The 18,656-nt window shown below is 33.7% G+C and overlaps 2 protein-coding genes across 4 annotated transcripts in view; both read left to right on the top strand.

The window, feature by feature from the left end:
- The first annotated feature begins 203 nt into the window (after nucleotides 1–203).
- On the top strand, nucleotides 204–770 carry LOC147066169 (uncharacterized). The gene has a single exon (XM_085955732.1). It carries the CDS (start codon nucleotides 204–206, stop codon nucleotides 768–770), a length of 567 nt encoding a protein of 188 aa, XP_085811858.1.
- Nucleotides 771–8,341: 7,571 nt separating this feature from the next.
- The window catches only part of LOC147066170 (uncharacterized), a 43,544-nt gene continuing 33,229 nt past the window's right edge, over nucleotides 8,342–18,656 (top strand). For 2 of the 3 annotated variants that reach the window (XM_085955848.1, XM_085955849.1), the window contains exons 1-3: nucleotides 8,342–8,933; nucleotides 11,286–11,478; nucleotides 11,566–11,821. In XM_085955848.1, coding sequence (XP_085811974.1) covers nucleotides 8,625–8,933; nucleotides 11,286–11,478; nucleotides 11,566–11,821 — 758 coding nt within the window. In that variant the 5' untranslated portion in view covers nucleotides 8,342–8,624. Of the gene's footprint in view, nucleotides 8,934–11,285; nucleotides 11,479–11,565; nucleotides 11,822–15,208; nucleotides 17,208–18,656 lie in introns of those variants that run through there. The other variant, XM_085955847.1, reaches the window with a different exon arrangement.

The following is an 18,656-nucleotide window of genomic DNA, read 5'->3' on the forward strand; positions in this document are numbered from 1 at the left end:
TCTACTCCTACCACTCAGAGTGCAGTACATGAACCTACTCTACAGCTGATAATGAACGAGATCAAATCCATTCAATCAGACCTAAAACTTTTCAAATCTTTGAAAGATGATTTATCTGATCTCAAAACATCAATGGCATTCATAAACAATAAATTCCAAGAACAGGAAAAAAAATTCAATTATTTGACGAAAAAATCAAACACATGGATAAACTCGAAAATAACATCACCCAACTTAAAGATACAGTCGACACGCTGCAAACACGCCTCGACAACATCGAAAAGTGGGACCGTCTTGAAAGTGTAGAAATTCTTGGAGTGCCCGAAGGAAAGTCAGAGGACCTCTCTGCCATCATCAGTAAACTGGGTAACGAGGTAGGAGTCAAAATTAGTGCCAGCGATATAGTTTTCGCGACGAGGGTGGCCCAACGCTCACCGACCCCCAGCAGGCCGAAACCTATTGTAGCGAAACTAGCCCGCAGGCAGCTGAAAACTGATATTATCTCTGGCATGCGCAGATTGGCCTCTCAAAAAGGTGGTTGCCAATCATCAGCTCTAAACATTCTAGGCCCATCGTTCCCGGTGTACGTGAACGAGCACCTCACGCAAAAAACTAAGGCTCTCCTCAGCAAAACCAAAGTCATCACGAAAGACCTGGGGTTCCGTTTTACTTGGGTGCGAAACGGAAAAATATTCGTGAGGAAGCTGGAAACGTCTCCAGCTATCCTCATAAATTCGGAGGGGGACCTAGAAAAGCTGGCCAAAGGATAACGGCGATATTATGGACATGGATTTTTTTTTCACTTATAATATTCATTTATGTTTTCTGTTTTCTTCATATTACGTTTCACAAAACACACACATTAACACTACGATGTTATTACCCATTTAGTAAATATACCATTATAGATATTATCGTAAGCAACTTAGTGTCACTAATTATTATCTTTACATCGAATACTTATAATCCAATTAGTCACCTACGTTACGACCGTAGCTTCACTAACTCTGAAAAATCCAAGGGCGGTGGTGTTTTTCTGTGCACCATGCGTACCCTCAACGCTGTTCGTCAATGTTCCTGGCAACCTGAGAACATTGAATGTATTTGGGTAACTATTACCTCCAAATCACTCGGAACTCCTTACAACCTTCACGTCGCATGCGTATACATCCCAGGGGGGACCTCTTACCACTCACAAAAATTATCTATCTTTTTTCAATCGATCTGCAGACTGACTGTAGAATATGCTGCTGATCGTTTCCTCATCATCGGTGACTTTAATATACCCTCTTTATCTTGGACGAAACATATTCACTCACAATATTTCTCGCCATCTCAAACAAATAACTTTACAGAATCTCTGGTTGTCGACAGTATTTCGCTAGCTGGACTCAACCAATATAACGGTCAAACTAATATCCAAAATCGAGCCTTAGACCTAGTTTTGTCAAACAATGACGTAATAGTGCGTCACTCAAATGACCCATTAGTCCCAGAGGATACATATCATCCAGCTCTCGAGATCGATCTTCCTTATACTGTGCTAACTCGCGGAATTAAGTTAAATCAAAAACAAACACTCGCATTTAGACGGGGCGACTATGCATCCATTAATAACTATTTATCTTCTGTCAACTGGTCTCAATGTCTTAGCACACCTCACATTGATGACGCCGTAGAACGTTTTTATAACATTCTCAACAAAAGTATCGAGCTACATATTCCTAAAAAAGCTACAAAAAAATCAGCATTTCCTCGATGGTATTCGACACCTCTTATCAAAATTATTAAAGAAAAGGACAAGTACCATAAAAAATGGAAAACTCATGGTGACTATCTAGATTATGAATCTTTTAGTATATTACGGAAAAGGCAAAAGAAATTGCAGACAGAGTGCTATAAAAATTTCATCACAATATCCGAACGCTCCATTAAGTCCCACCCTAAATATTTTTGGACCTTCGTCAAAAACAAGCGAAAATTTCATACAATCCCCAAAAACATCCATTACAACGGCGTCACTGCTTCAGATGACATTGAAGTCACCGAATTATTTTCTACATATTTCTTGACAACTTTCAATTCTGATCCCAATCTAGATCCATGCCTATCCAGCATCAACTCAAAAAACAACATCGCCGCGACGTCAAATATAATCATCACCGAAAACATCGTCCTGAAATACCTTAAAACCATTGATGTAAGCAAAGGCACAGGAAGCGATAATATTCCCCCAGTTTACCTAATCAACTGCGCAGATGAGCTTGCATACCCCTTATCCATAATCTTCAAAAAATCTCTCCGAGACGGTACATTTCCGCACAAGTGGAAAGAAGCGTTTGTGATCCCAATTTTCAAAAACGGCTCCACTTCGAGAGCAGAAAACTACAGACCAATCTCGATACTATCAGTACTCAGTAAACTTTTCGAACGTATAGTATATGATCAACTTTACCCTGCTATATGTAAAAACATTAGCGAAAAACAACACGGTTTCATGCAACGCAGGTCGGTGGTAACAAATCTTGCTATATTCTCTAGTTATCTTCTTAATTCCATGGATAAAAAATCGCAAGTAGATACCATCTACACCGATTTTTCTAAGGCCTTTGATAGAGTTAATCATACTATCCTGATCCAGAAACTAGAACTACTTGGTATTCACGGAGATCTACTCCGCTGGCTTACTTCATACATTCACAACCGATGCCAAGCCGTAGTTATTGGTGGACACCGCTCAAACTTTATCTCTATTCCCTCAGGCGTTCCCCAGGGTTCTCATCTGGGGCCACTTTTATTCAACTCATATATCAATGACATTGGCAAGTGTTTTCAACACGCAAACTATATTTTATATGCAGACGATCTAAAGCTATACACGGAGGTGAATAGCCTTGCTGACTGCCATAGACTGCAAGAAGACATAGAACGCCTAACATCATATTGTGTCCAGAATCTCCTTACTCTAAATGCTTCCAAGTGTCAATCTATTTATTTTACAAGAAACCGTACACCAATAAAATTTCAGTATGAAATTAATTCCGCGCCAATCCCATTCACTCCGGTAGTCAGAGACCTGGGTGTCCTATTGGATATAAAACTAAACTTTAATGCTCATATTGATCACATTGCACAAAAATCCTCAAAAGCATTAGGTTTTGTTTTGCGTACAGGTAAGCCATTTACCAACACACACGTCATAAAACTACTTTATTTCTCCTACGTACGCAGCATCTTAGAGTTTGCTTCTACTATTTGGTCACCCACCTATAAATCACAAAAAATCAGACTTGAAAAAGTACAAAAACGATTCATCAAGCACCTAAGATATCACAAATCATCACCTCCAACCCAAGTAACACAACATAATTCCACCAGCACACATAACTACAACATCAACTCCCTGGAATCACGACGCACTGTCCACGACATTAAATTCCTACACCAAATCATACATAACGCCATTGACTCGATCGAAATAGTGCAGTCCAGCATATGTTTAAATGTACCCCAGAAACGCACGCGCTCTCAAAAATTATTCCATATACCTAAACACAACACTAACTACGCTAGTAATGCTGTATTCGTTAGAATAATGACTACGTACAATAATTTTTTCAGCGATACAGACATTTTACACCTAACATTTGACACATTCACAAAAACAATTTGTGAAAAAACATACAAAACTAACTTCACACTACCGCAATAAATACCAAAGCCTACTCCCACGCACTCTCACCCATATATACACACGCACGTAAACACATACCTTATATTATATACTTATTTTAAAGTTGTTTCTTCTATCTCACTTTGTTTTAGTTTAATATAAATGTAATAATAAATGTGGAAACCCATTATTGGTCCTTGTATATTATGTAAAAAGTTGTAATATGTACTTTCAATGTCGACTGTGAGGTTTCCCAAATAAAATAAAATAAAATAAATAAATAAATAAAACGGTTAAGTTAGATATTTAAATTAATATGGTATAACAAAATTTCAGGACTTGTGATGCCATACGTATGATAAAAAAGTATGCAGATAATGGCACTGTTCAATAGTGCCATTTTATTAAGGGGCGGAAAATAAATGATGTAAATAGATACAATTATCAAAGTTACCACGTGGAAAAAATTTAAGTATTCATACTCATAACTTGATTATGATGCTGTGAATGTCAAAAGTTCAAAGATTGTTTTTATTTCTTTCATCGGTTTAAGATTGCAACAAAAAATCGAACACTCTTTGATATTTTTTTGAAGGTTATGCAGCGCTCCGGTTCGTAGAATTGTCCATTTCGAGTACTGATTGAATTTGACTGTTTACTACTATTTGTTAGTAATTGTGCTGTGAATAACAATGCCTTCTTTCAAGTCGTTTTTTGTAAACATATCTTTTGCTGATAATAGTGTGGATTTTTGGTTTATTTCAATCATCAACATGAGTGCAAGACAACGACTTTCAGGAGCAGCGTATAAAAAGATAAGAGAACGAAAGGAGTCAACAAAAACGTTTCAATGAAGAAATTATACGGTGGCGGTCAATTTTAACTCGCAGAATATGGCTTTACGCGGACCTAAGTCCACAATCAACACACTGCACAATGGAAATTTCTTAAAATCAATTGAATGTTTTGGACTGTTTGATAATGTTATTAAGGAACATTTAAGCTTGGACCAAGAATTCAAAATGAATTAATTGCCATAATGTTGCAAAAAATCAGATCAGAAATTATTAATATGTTAAATGAGGCAAAATATTTTTCTCTTATATTAGATTGTACACCTGATATAGGACATATAGAACAGATGTCGATTATAGTACGATTTGTTCGAAAACACTCAGAGGAAGTACGTGAGCATTTTTTAGGTTTTATAGAAATTGACGATAAAACTGGAGCAGGATTAGCAAAACGCATTGTTGAAGAACTAGAAAATTTAAACATAAATATACATAACATGAGAGGTCAAAGTTATGATAATGGTGCGAATATGCGAGGAAAAAAGAATGGTGTCCAAAAGCATGATATAGACATAAATCCTCGTGCATTTTATGTACCTTGTAACTCACATACGCTAAATTTAGTGGTAAATGATGCTGCAAAATGCAACTTAGATGCAATATCATTTTGTGGGTTAATGATGGTAAAATTTTTAAAAGTATATTCCATCTATCAGTAGATGCCGAGAAAAAGACATAAATCTTTTGGATTAACATTAAAGGCAGTTTCTGATACGCGATGGGAGTCCCGAATCGAAGCAATCGGGCATATTAGATACCAATTGGTAGAAATTTACGATGCCTTATTATATATTGAAGAGAAACATGCCAATTCACACACTGAAAATAGTTTGCAGACTAAAAATGATGCCATCGCATTATCAAAAAATATATGCAACTTTAAATTTATAAATTGTCTCATAGTTTGGTATGATATTTTGAGTTCTATAAATCCAGTCAGTAAACAGTTGCAAATGATAGAATTTAATATAACCAGCGCGCTTGATTACATTGAAGCTGTTTTAATTTTTTTGCATAATTATAGAAAAAATGGCTTAGTACAAATGAAAATAATCGCACACCAATTAGCAGAAGCCCTCGAAATACCTGCAGAATTTCCCAAAGAAACAGATTGCAGAAGACGAAGAGTACCGAAACATTTCGAGTATGAGAGCTGTGATGAAACACCTCTACATAACCCTGAAAAAAAATTTGAAGTCGAGTTTTTAAATTAGGTAGTAGATAAGGCTATAAATTCAATTGAAGATCGATTTGACGAATTAAAATATCACGGAAGATTTTTCAAATTTATGTATATGTATAAGCATGACTCCTGAAAAATTATTGGAAGATTGTCAAAATTTAGAAATTAAACTCACTGTAAACGGCACATCTGATGTCGATGCAGTGGAGCTTTGTGAGGAGTTAAAATTACTTTGTAGACTTGTGACTGAAAAGTCTTCGCTACATGACGTATTAAAATGTATTTATGATAATAATTTGAAAGAAATCTATCCAAATACGGTCACTTCAATTAGGATAATATTGACAATGCCAATAACGGTGGCTAGCGCAGAGAGGAGTTTTTCAAAACTGAAAATTATTAAAAAATATTTCCGATCTAGGATTACCGAAGAAAGACTAAATGGACTTGCAATATTGTCTATTGAAGCAGAGATGGCATATAAATTAGATTTGGATGACATAGTTACGGACTTTGCTACAAAAAAGGCCAGGAAAGTTTGTTTATTGTAACGGTTGAGTGTTGAGACAATTAATCAATAGTGTATTTGTGATTAAAAATATGTTCATATTAAATGAATAATAAGGAAAATGATTTTGTTTACATGTTGTACAATTAATAGCATAGAAAAATATTGTGAAAATAATACATCTGCGTATTATTACTAAATGGTATCTGCAAACCAAATTTGTCAGACATATCAACACATAGAATCTCAGACTCTGGTGATTTGGGTAAGTGTCTAACTAATATTATATTTATTCGCTTTTAATGTCTAAATTTAATTTTGTATGTTTTAGTGGTATATATTTTGTTATTAATGCATCGATACAACACATTTCTTATATATTGAAGTAATGAAAGGATGATAACAAAAAATGGGGCGGCATTTTGACGCTGCCTAGGGGTGGCATTTTGTCTAGGGACGTCACTGGCTATCTGCACCATCAGGTCCTGGGCAGCCTGGCAACCATTCAGGTTAATTTGGAGGACTCGGACCATTTTTCCTTTTTCTTGTCCTCCAATGTAGCTCTGAGGGCTGCGCAGTTTCTGCTCCCTGTCTGGTGATCACAGCTCTTTTTGAGGTTGGCGCTTGTCCTGCAATTGGGCTTGTTTGTGCAGGCTGCGGCTTTGTGGCCTTCCGTCCCGCAGCGATTGCACTCCTTGCTTCTGTCTTCAGGGCTTGTGCAATCCGCTGCGAGGTGCCCAAATCCATGGCATTTGAAACACCTTGGGAGGTGAGCCCGAGGTCTTAGCCTTTGCCTCCAGCAAGTCCACCATCTCCCACATCTTCGTCGTATTTGTTTTTGTTTTATTAGTATCCATAGTTGATCCCACGAGTAGCAAGGGAAAAGAAGTCCATCCGACCAGAACCCCGCATAGCCGGATAAGCCAGAATACTCAGGGGGGTTGGCAGGTACCTCTGAGGGATCGTTTGCAACCTGTTATTTTGCGTCTACAGGCCACTCATCCATCAGCACGATGCCTTCCACTATATCTTGAACTTAACCTAACCTACCCCAACCTAATATTACCTAATATAATCTTAGTTTGTGATAATGATGCATCAATATCTATGAGCATTTCAAATTTTAAATTAACAATTATTGGATCGAAAAACCTATGCACCGATAGAAAAAGGTATTAATTATAATTGTCTACATGGAATAAATTGTTTTCGTAAAAAAAATCATAAAAGCTCATGACGGCATCTGCGGCACAATTACCTAAGCTTTAATTAACGTCACTTTTCAAATAGGTACTTATAGTATTATTTGAATCTGAAAGTAGGTACCTAATACATACTTATGTTTTGCCAAAATATTGTTTAAAATCATTAAACCTAATTTTCTTAGTGTTTGTGTTCATTTACGATTAATTAGTTACAATAGTATATTGATACGTGAAGACTACTTTTTCCTTAGTGCAAATCGATCATTTGAGAGTGTAGTTGATTTGTGAATATCATCCATTTCCGATGTGACAAACATATTTTTAAATGTTGTCAGCGCTTTGTGAAAACAGTCTAATTGTGCGAATATATATTCCCCATTAAAAATTTTAATTTATTTTGCTTTGTAGAAATCATAGATAATAAATGTTGCCGATGGTAATAGAGTTTCTTTGTTGTTGACAATAAATTCTGTCCATAGATATACCAGTGTTGCCAACCGTACTATAATAATAGTATTTGTACTATAATTTTGGTCCGCGTACTATGTACGATATAAAATAGGTATAGTACGCCCAAAATACTATAATTTTGAAAATCGTACTATAATTTTATATAAAAGTACTATAATTCTGCATTTGCCATTTCGCAATCGAGTGGTCTTCGAAAATTTGGAAATTTGCGGCCCGCGGCGAAATATTTTTCCCAAAAAAAACAAGCCGACCACGAAAATTTGGGAACGTGCGGCCCGCGACGAAATATTTTTCCTAAAAAAAACGAGCCGACCATGAAAATTTGGGAACGTGCGGCCCGCGACGAAACATTTTCAACAGATGACAACGCGTACTATATTTTATCTCCAAATACTATAATTTTGGAGGCTCTGTACTATAATTCCTCTTTCAAAATATGGCAACACTGATATACGTTCTGTCTAAACAATAATCTGTAGGTCGACATTTGACACTCTTGACAGTTTGGAGAATATAGAATATAGGAATGAAGAAATACAAGATAATCTCAGGGAAAACGCATTCATGATACAATAATTGGAAGGAATCATAAATCAAAACCCAACTGACATCTTGTAATGATAATATCTCGAAATTTCTTTTAAACTTTTCGGCATTGCCTTTGCAACAAATTAAGTGTCATTTACCACAGCGCATAATGAAGAACATCTAAATGTAATGATTTGGGACAATGAACGAAACGAACAGTTCATTCGATGAATTTTATTATTCTACAGTCTGCCATGTTTGCAAAATACGTACAAAATTGTTGAAAACATGTAACGGTTGCAAAGCATTCCGATATTGTTCCGTGCAACATCAAAAACTTCACTGGCCGTCGCACAAAACAATATGTAAAATATTCCAAGCTATCATAAAAGAGAATTCGATGAAAAGTGTATTCGCTCATAATGGAGGAGATTGGCCGTCTACTAGGTTCAAAGTAAAACTCTTACTGGAACGTGCCTTAAATCGCACCCTAACACCCTTTGAGAATCAAGTAAATGTGAAAACATACTTATACTATAGCTTTACCATTATAATACCATGGCTGTAGCCGTCTTTCAGTTATAATCCACAAAACTACTCCTTATGCTTCCATCCTTTACATTAATAATTACAGTATAACCCCTATTTTACGTTTTTTAAGGGACTGGAAAAAAAAACCTAATTGGAGGGAAAATGTAAAAGGGGGGTATTGAAAAAAATAACATTTAAATTTTATGTTTCTAAAAAAATAACGGTTTATAAAAAAACAACATTCAATTTAAATTTTTATTGAAAAAATCATTTATATTAGTTTGTTGCATTTTTGTTTTTTTGTTATGTAATTCTCTTTCAAGACTATATAAACATTTAAAAGTGTCATCTTGAATATCAGCAAAGCTTGTAAAGTAGGTTGTTAAACCCTCGGTGAACCTCATTGCTTCTTCTTTTGTTGGAATATCAACCTCTTCTTCATCAGACAGTTCTTCAGAAGCGTGCGTAACTCGCATATTTTGAATATTTCCGACGTAAATCGCGGGAAAGAAAAACGTAAATGCGGGTATTAAATGTACTGAAATACATCGGGACTGAAAAAATTACACGCAATTGCCGGGAAAATGTGAATTCCGTGCACGTAAAAACGAGGTTATACTGTACTTACAGTGCTATAAAATGGCGACCGCAGCCGGTGGATTTTAGAATATCATTTCTATATAATATATTTCTATAGAATATCAGAACTTGGAAACAATTTGATCTGTCCTTAAAAATATTTTATAATTTAAGTAGAACTGACCACTGGCAGTTGGTATAATTTCATACAAGCGCACTGCGCTGCTTGCATTTTTTTGAAACATTGTGGATAATTTTTCTTCATAGGTACCTATTGTATTGTAGTGTGAACTATAAACATACCAATAATACAGTCATCTGAGTGGAAATCCATCATGATTATACTGCTGAATATTCAACCAAACACAATATCACATTAGTCCGAGAACAGAGAACCTAATTACAACATGAATAATTATTATTACTTGCTTTTCAAGCATGGAAATAATATTAACTATCAGCTATAGCAATCTTGTATGTAAATGCATGTAAAAACTAAGAACAATTGAGTATTTTGTTATTTTAAAATGGGTAAGAAATAAAATACAATCTCAAAATAGTGTAATAAAATGCTAAAGATAATGTACATGATTAAGGGGGGACATGCTCAGCGTAGGTCAAAATGGATTTTTTATTCTATTTTCAAAGCATGATCCTGGACATTCCTTAAACGTTGTAGATAATCTATTTATGTAATTTTGAAGCCTTATCATCCTTTATATTTATTTTAAATATTTGATGACTGCATAAAGTATTTTTTTTACATAAAATAGTATTCTTTTAAACATCTCGCTCTAATGTTTTAGAATATAGTCATATTTCAGTACATAAATGTGCAGTGGTGTTAAGATTTTTTACATTTATTAATTTTTAAACGCATTTATAAAACCATCAGTATAATTTATGTCGACATTATTATAGTGAAATATTTACGATAAAAAATTATATTGATAATCTCTGTGATCCCAAATTTGACAAGAATTAGGCATTTTATTATTCCATAAATGGGCAAGATTAACACATTTGAAGATAATTCTAAAAATACTAATTATAAGCTATGTCTTTGACCATTCAAGTGTGATAAACATCCTACGAATAATGATTGCTAAAGGCTTCTATTGCTTTACGAATAAAATAAGGCTTCAAAATTACATAAATAGATTATCTACAACATTTAAGGAATGTCCAGGATCATGCTTTGAAAATAGAATAAAAGCTCCATTTTGACCCACGCTGAGCACGTCCGCCCTTAAGATGGGTTCTGTCAAAAATATTCCAATAGATCTCATTTTTAAGTTAAGTTTCCAGTGCACTGTCAAAAATTTCAATTTAAAAAATCACCGACTGCCACTGGTATCTATATTGTATGTACATAATTTGAAAACATCTCTTGCATTTACACTAGAAAAAATCATTTTGTAGAAGAAAAAAAAATACGACACCTGACGGGACTTGAACCTGTATCTGCTGAATTCGTGCCAGTATGCTTTTCCAATCAAGCCATGGGCATCTTATTGAATTATGACGATTTTAACTAGTAGTTGTTATATGAAACGCTTATTGAATTGCACTAGGTATAACGTTTTTTCTAAAAAATGATTTTTTCTAGTGTTCTAGTTCATATTATATATGCATGAGATGTTTTTAAATTATATATATTCAGTATATAGAATGTTGCATTCTCAAATCTCGCATCTTATTCATTGAATAAAAAGAAATAGTTTATTCTATTGTATGTTTTTATTAATTTTAGGTTTGGATGTTTCCTAGAGTCTGTGCAGTTTGCAATGAAACTAATGGTATCACACTTTTTGACTGCCCTCATTGTCCTTCTGTCAGCTATTGTTCGGAGGATCACAAGATTTCTCATGAAAAAATTCATTCTAACGTGTGCTCGCAAATGGAATTACAGTATAAATATTACTGTAATCGTATGGAGCAAATGGGTAAGTTATTTTTGGACCGATTTTTAGGAAAAAGTGGTTTTAAATAATGCTCTTATTTCTGCTGACGATCATGACTTTTTATTATAGGTGATTCGGACTTCTATTTACCACCTGAAATTATAAGCAAACCCACTGTGGATATTTTGAATACGATCAAAGATGAAGTGGTGAAGGCAGCCAATGCGGATATGAACACATTGACTCAAGCAGACAAATTGTCCCACGCCCTTTCTTTACTGAATGCTATGCAAATTTCTGGATTGATGAATGATTTCACTTCCGTTCATGAAAAATGGACTGTTCATATTGTGGGTGCCACTTTTGAAAGCCTCAACTTCAGCAGGTAAGTTTTTTTTTCAGATTTCTGTTTAAAGTTATTACAATAAGAATAATTAAATGTATAGCTTGATAGTCTTACGATTGTGCTTTGTATTCTCTGGTAATTGGGTTATCATCATGTATACCAGCGATTTCCAAACTGGGAGGTGTGAAAAGTTAAACAGAAATGTAACCACAAGTTTGCAGTTTGCAAGTGCATAGTTCATAAAACGGCCGCTTGTTAGTTATAAAAAAAGAGTCCTTTAAAATTTGGCTGTACATCTGTGTAATTTGTGCAAAGATATGGAAGCTAATTATAGGTACCTCACTTTTATACTATTGTGGAGTTCACTGGCAGTCTTATGCAAAAGTGATTCAAAGGGTGTTTGAACTCTAAAAGATTGCAATTTGTCTTGATGGCAATCATAATGGAGAGGCAAATCTGTATAGGAACGATAACTGTAATGTTAATCTTGCCTATTTGGTTGAACTTTTTTAGAAATTTGTGTTTTGAATAAATCACTTCAAGGATCACAAATGTATTCACTGATTCAAAAATACAAAATGAAAGCATTCATAAAAAAATGGAGCTATGAAATCAAAATTACAAAAAAAAATAAGTTCGACGTGTTTCTAAGTTAATAAACAAGCACGTCCATCGCATTAAAAATATAGTAAAACCTCGTTATTATTTTGTCAATTATGTAAGTTTTTTTTTTAATTTATTGTATTGTAAATGTGTGTGTATGAAATAAAGTGGGGTGGGATTTTTTTTAAAGGTAGGCGTAGTTACATAAAGGTTGGAAACCACTGAATATACCATCTACGTCTCAGTATATGCATCGGCCGAGTATCGGTGGCGAAGACTCAATACTAAGTTGTTATTCACCGTTTACCTTCAAAAATAGTTTTTAATTTATTCATTCGCTCGTATGGCGGCAGGCCAAACGCATAGAGATATTCGGAGAAAAAAAACTATTGTCATCACTAGAGTTTGTGATTTCTCCAGAATTCTCAAAAATTTGTTTTTAAAAAAAATGCGAAAATGTAATAAAAACTTTACAAATTTTCATGATTATCAAGAAATAAGAATCTCGAAATTATAAAATATTCTCGATGAATGAGAAAAGGATTTATATAATTTCTCAATTCACCACAAAATCGTAAAATTTATAATCGTCTCTGATAATGCCAACAATGGCACCAAAGTTAGAGTCATATCTCCCGATTTCAGCCGGTTTAATAGAAATAGTTTTTATTTACAAGCATATAATGTTATATCCAAATGCCGCAAATACGGAAATTCAATTATTTTTATTGTTGATTGTATCAAATTATCGGGGTGTATTTGAATTTTGTATGAAAACCATGATATTATGTACCGTCTATTGGATAATTATTATCGAAGCAATTTGTTAAGGTGATTCATCAGTGAAACGGCAAATAATTTTCAACCATAGGCGCGACGAAATTTTGCACTCGCTCCCATTCGGAGAGAGAATGTAGAGCTGGAAACACGTCATTTTGCTTCGTGATGGCGACGGCCGTAATAATTCTTAAATCGTGTAAAGATGACTTAAAACGTTACCCATTTACTTTAAAAAAAACACATGAATATATTATTATTGTTACTGATAAAACAATAAACAGAACATTAAATGGACACATGTTGGATTTATAAGACATATTATATTTTGTTTGACATGCCTCATTTGCACCCGCGACCCGCAATCCGCGCATCGCCTAGCGACGATCTTTTTAGACCGTGTCTCAACTGTGGTATGGCCTTAATGTACTAAGGTTATACCTTCACAGAATACCTAATATTGTAGTTATAAAAATATAATACAATTAATTATTTTTGGAGAATGTAAATTAATCAGTTGTACAATTAATTCATTAATCAATTCTATATTCAGCAGCGGCTCCTCTAATACCATGCAAGTGCTACGCACTGCCTGCATTTTTTAAGGCATCGCTCAACCTTTTCATTGTTATTCATATGTGTAGCACTCACTTCGCGAAGTAGAACATGTAGCAGTATTATGAACAATACTCCTTTCATGAGCGCAATGCGATTGGGATCCTAATATGATTTTCAGTTTGCATAGGATTACTGTGAGTTCATTGTATACTACAAACGGTGGTCCTATGTTCTTGGAGTGGCGTTTTGTGTAGCATTTTTTACACAGTTTAGATCGTCGAACGAAATTAGGACTCTAGAAACAAAAACACCAGTTCCAAGTTTACAACAAGAACTTACTCGTTAAGTTCACCGTCACCTCATTCTTAGCTGAGGCATGGTCTAAAAAGATTGTGACTTCGTCGACGCGCAGATTGTGCAAACAATGCGTGACGAACAAAACATAATTTGTCATAAAAATTCAATATGCGTCCATTTAATGCTTTGTTTATTGTTATATTAGTAATAATAATAATATATTCATTGACATGTTTTCTTTTTTGAGTAAATGTAAACGTTTTTTAGTCATCTTTAGACGATTTAAGAATATTTTCCTCCGACCCGACCCCATCACAAAACAAATTGACGTGCTCACAGCTCGACTATCGCTCTCCGATTGGGAATGAGTGCGAAATTACGTCCACCTATTGTTGAAAATTATTTGCCGTTTCACTGAAGTATGCTCTTAACATACCTACTGATTTTTTGGAAGATCATTTGTTCGCATTTAACGATGCCCTCTGTCACATTACGTATTTGGGAATGGACTTACAATTTTAAGAAAGGATTAAGAATATAGCGGACATGGAGGTAAACCAATTATCAGAGAATCAAAAATAAACGCACATGTATGGGTGAGTTGTTAGGCACCAGTGTGATATTATATCTGTAGCGACTGATTAATATTGTCACCTTGGTGGTTGGTGGTGAAAAACACCTATTCCACATCTGCAAAATTCAGAGTGATGGGCAGTTGAAAATTTTAAGTACACATATTATAATTTAGTGTATTGAAACCATGTTTCTATCAACATAATATTTGGTATTTTGAAAGTCGTTTGATCGAACGAAACCATTTTTGAAATATGGGTGGAATAGCTTTATTCGCCACCGAGGTGATGATATGTGCACAGTTCCATAATTCTAAATGACCTTTGCCATTGAATATCATAGTTGTGCGAGTGATTACCATGTGTACATTCACCAAAATATTTAATTCAATGTATGTCGTACACGACTTGAATTGAAATTCATTTAATCCCTCATTATATTTACTAACTTAGTTTAATTGAATTTAAAACCATTTAAAAGGATCATTTTGGTTAATACTTAGTTATCCCAATTGTGCAATATATATTGTTTCATTGTAATAAATTTTAATTGAAATATTTGATCAGCACTGCAATGAAGAAAAGCAATGTTTTAAAAAAAACCTTACATGTATTTTAGGGTCATTTGTGAGCTTATTTTCCATTGGATCACTAACCTTAATTCGATGGAATTCATTTTTATCGGGCCGGAGTTAGATCTTCAATCTCAGAATAAATGGAACTTTTGTGAGAGCTGCCAGGAGAAAAATGTCAACGTTGAATATGATTTTTTCGCCATACTGTATTCTCAATATGTTAAGTTGAACGAATACAAGGAACCCGATATTATCTTAAGCTTTAATTGCGGTTTTCACGAATTCGATAACACTCCCAATGATCTGTGGAAAGAATCTCTTCCTCTTTTGTTTTCGCCGAACATTCCTCTGTTTATATCTTCTTACACGTATGGAGAATCCGTTCAAGACCTCGATGTGGTGAAGCGATCACTGAAAAAGGGTTCTTATGAATTGTTAGCATCGTGTGAAAAAAACAAATACTGCAGTCCAATACCGTTAAGAGACTGGATCAATACAGACGATATTTACTTTGTTAATTATTATTACTCTATTATTCGACTGAAAGAAAACTGATCTAAGAAAACATTAAATATGTCAATATGGGTTCTTCATATCTGCCATATTATATGCATTCAATTAATTTAATTTTGATTCCGAGGTTATAGGAGTACAAGTGCACTCCATAGATGCTGTAGATGCGGCGCATATGAATCTTCCGTAGCGATACCTCATATTCTTCCACTTCAAATATTGTAGTAAGCCTCTTAGCGATTCATAGTGCACGACTGAAAGGATTTCTACCTGCATACTCTCTCAAGATCGCGGTCTGTGTGCCAGAGCCTTTATTGTATAACCGATCAATAATTTTGGCAATTAAAAAATTGAAACAGGTTTTGTATATATTACTGGTAGGTATAAGAAATTAAATAGTAATTCTTGGATAAATTCAACCACGTATGTTGACAATCATCCTCCATCTCAGAAGTCACTGCACGCCACTACCGCATACTTATTTATGCATCAAATGTATAACTGCTTTGTATCTAAAGTTATAAGCATTTTATTCCTTACATTGGATTGCACTTCATGGACCTATGTGTATAAAATGTTATTAGTTAGATGCCACCATTTTTAATTTTAATGTTTCCGTCTGACGTATCCTCCTTCAAACCTTAAAAACATTCTTCTTCTTCGATGGCGCTACAGCTCAAGTGGAGCCCTGGCCTCCTCCACCGCTGTCCTCCAGCCGGAACAGTCTTCCGCACGTCTTTTCCAGTTCCTGATTTTTAGTATCTGGTTGGCATCTTTTGTAACATTATCACCCCACCGTGTGCGTGGCACCTTAAAAACATTAGTAAACATGAAGACAATTTTTTGAATAATAATGGATCATTTGAGAACAAGTCCTCATTTACAGTAGAGTTTACAATCCCTTATTTCACTTTTTAATAGTTTTACTTAAGTTTGTCACCAGTGCACTTGTATTCCTTCAATCCTCAGTTCCTCTCAATATGTTTATTTTAGTTTCACTATTTTTATAGTTATACTATTCAATATCTCATTTTGTAAGAAAAGCCATTGAATTATTTTCAAGCATAATATTGTACAATTAACAATAGTTTTAATTAATAATATTGGTTAATCTATGTTGCTATAAATATTGTAATACGATTATGATATCTCAATTAGTTATAATTTATATTATTAGGTATGTTGTAAAACATCTCGCTGATATGCCATAGATAGATGGATAATCTACCATAGATTGTGAAATTGCCATTGCTATTGAGATTCAATGTTAGAACTGAAACTATTATAAAAACCATTCCACTATCTCACATTCTATGCTAAGTACTGAGATTGCATTCATTATTTTTAGTTGTACACTTTATATTATGGTTAGTCCAAAATTAGATATAGGTACATAATAATTCTTTTATCACTATTGATTATTAAACTTCCACTTCAGCTTTCCTATTTTACAACGTTTTTATTAGCTCAGCTTAAGCAGAATTGAATTCATTTTCAGTTAATTCTGTTTTGTATGAAAAGTTATTTCAGAAAAATCCGTAAAAAGTAAAAGACTATTATTGGTTGCTAAGAGGGTGGTCCTAGCAACTAAATTATTAATATATACGTGCGTTACTATGGAAATTAAAATGAAATGTCAAAATGACATTTCAGTATTCTATATTTCGTCGCTGTAGATCTCAAGGGAGCCAGTCCACAAAATCATAATGCTGAGAAACGGGCACTCAAAGATTTTGTGTGACAAAAAAAGTAACATTTTATTGAACTTTTTTTTTTAAAGATATAACAGTGAAACTTTCAACATAGAATATACTTTGTGGTATTATCTTTTTATTATTTTGTACAAATAACTAAAAAAAATAGTATCTTAGAAGTTATGTGTGTTATATCTCTTGTCCACTGAATATCGAAATGTACAAAAAATGTAGTCAAAAGAGTTTTGTGGCTTAAATCCATTGACCACTGCATCTTTGATGATTTTAAAATCCTTTTGTGTACTTTACTCATTTTCGCCAAATTTGTGGCTTGGCTCCCTTGACATTTACGGCGACGATTTGTTTGTTTGTTTGTTTTTTATTTACTTCATATCAAGTACAAGTTTGAGCATATTGAGCATAATAATTCAACAGAAAATTTAAAAACGTATATAAAAAGTTCTTTTTACCTTGTAATTATTTTTATCATTCTCAAAACATGGAATTCTCTTTGTGAAAATCTCATATCATTTAATTAAGTGTGTAACTTTTGATTATTATACTCGTTGTGTGTTATAATAAATTATATATCCATTGAACAACATAATATTTATTACAAATGAATTAGTATCTATTTTCAAATACACATACCAATATGTCCACAATTCAATTTGTGGAAAATTACGTTTTTATGTTTCAAGCGAAAATGGTTGGTTTCTTTATTCCATCATATTATTGTATTCTCAAATTAGGACTTAATGCAATTTTAATTAGCCTCTCAACCCTTAATTATTGAAACATATAAGCAAAATATATGGCAGTATTTTTTTTTTTGATCGTATTATCATTTAAATTTTTCAGTCATTGAGTTTTTCAACATTTTTTCATATGCATTTGGAACTTGTGAATCAGAATATTATTTGGAAATAGATAACTCATTATAATATATTATTTTAGTGCAATATTGAAAGAAAACATTCATGTATCATAATTATTTCTACTAAATTATGTGAGATGCTTTTTATGAATCCGTAAGTTTTATATTGATAATCTTGGCATAATATCTCAACATTCCCAAAAACTATTTTTTATATCTTTTTACTAGCATTAATATTTTGTAGTTGTAAGTGTATGTTTAGTACGTAGGTTATTTGACTATACACTAAGTTTAAGTTATGTTTTTTTACACTGACAATACACAATCACACCATTTTGATAGATGCGCTGAACAAGTAATTTAGCCAAGATTTTAAATGAAGTACAGCAAAAACTTTAAAAATAATGA

This window comes from Rhyacophila brunnea, unplaced genomic scaffold (assembly GCF_057557595.1).
Source record: "Rhyacophila brunnea isolate RB1 unplaced genomic scaffold, BYU_Rbru_1.0 scaffold_5, whole genome shotgun sequence".
NCBI lineage: Eukaryota > Metazoa > Arthropoda > Insecta > Trichoptera > Rhyacophilidae > Rhyacophila > Rhyacophila brunnea.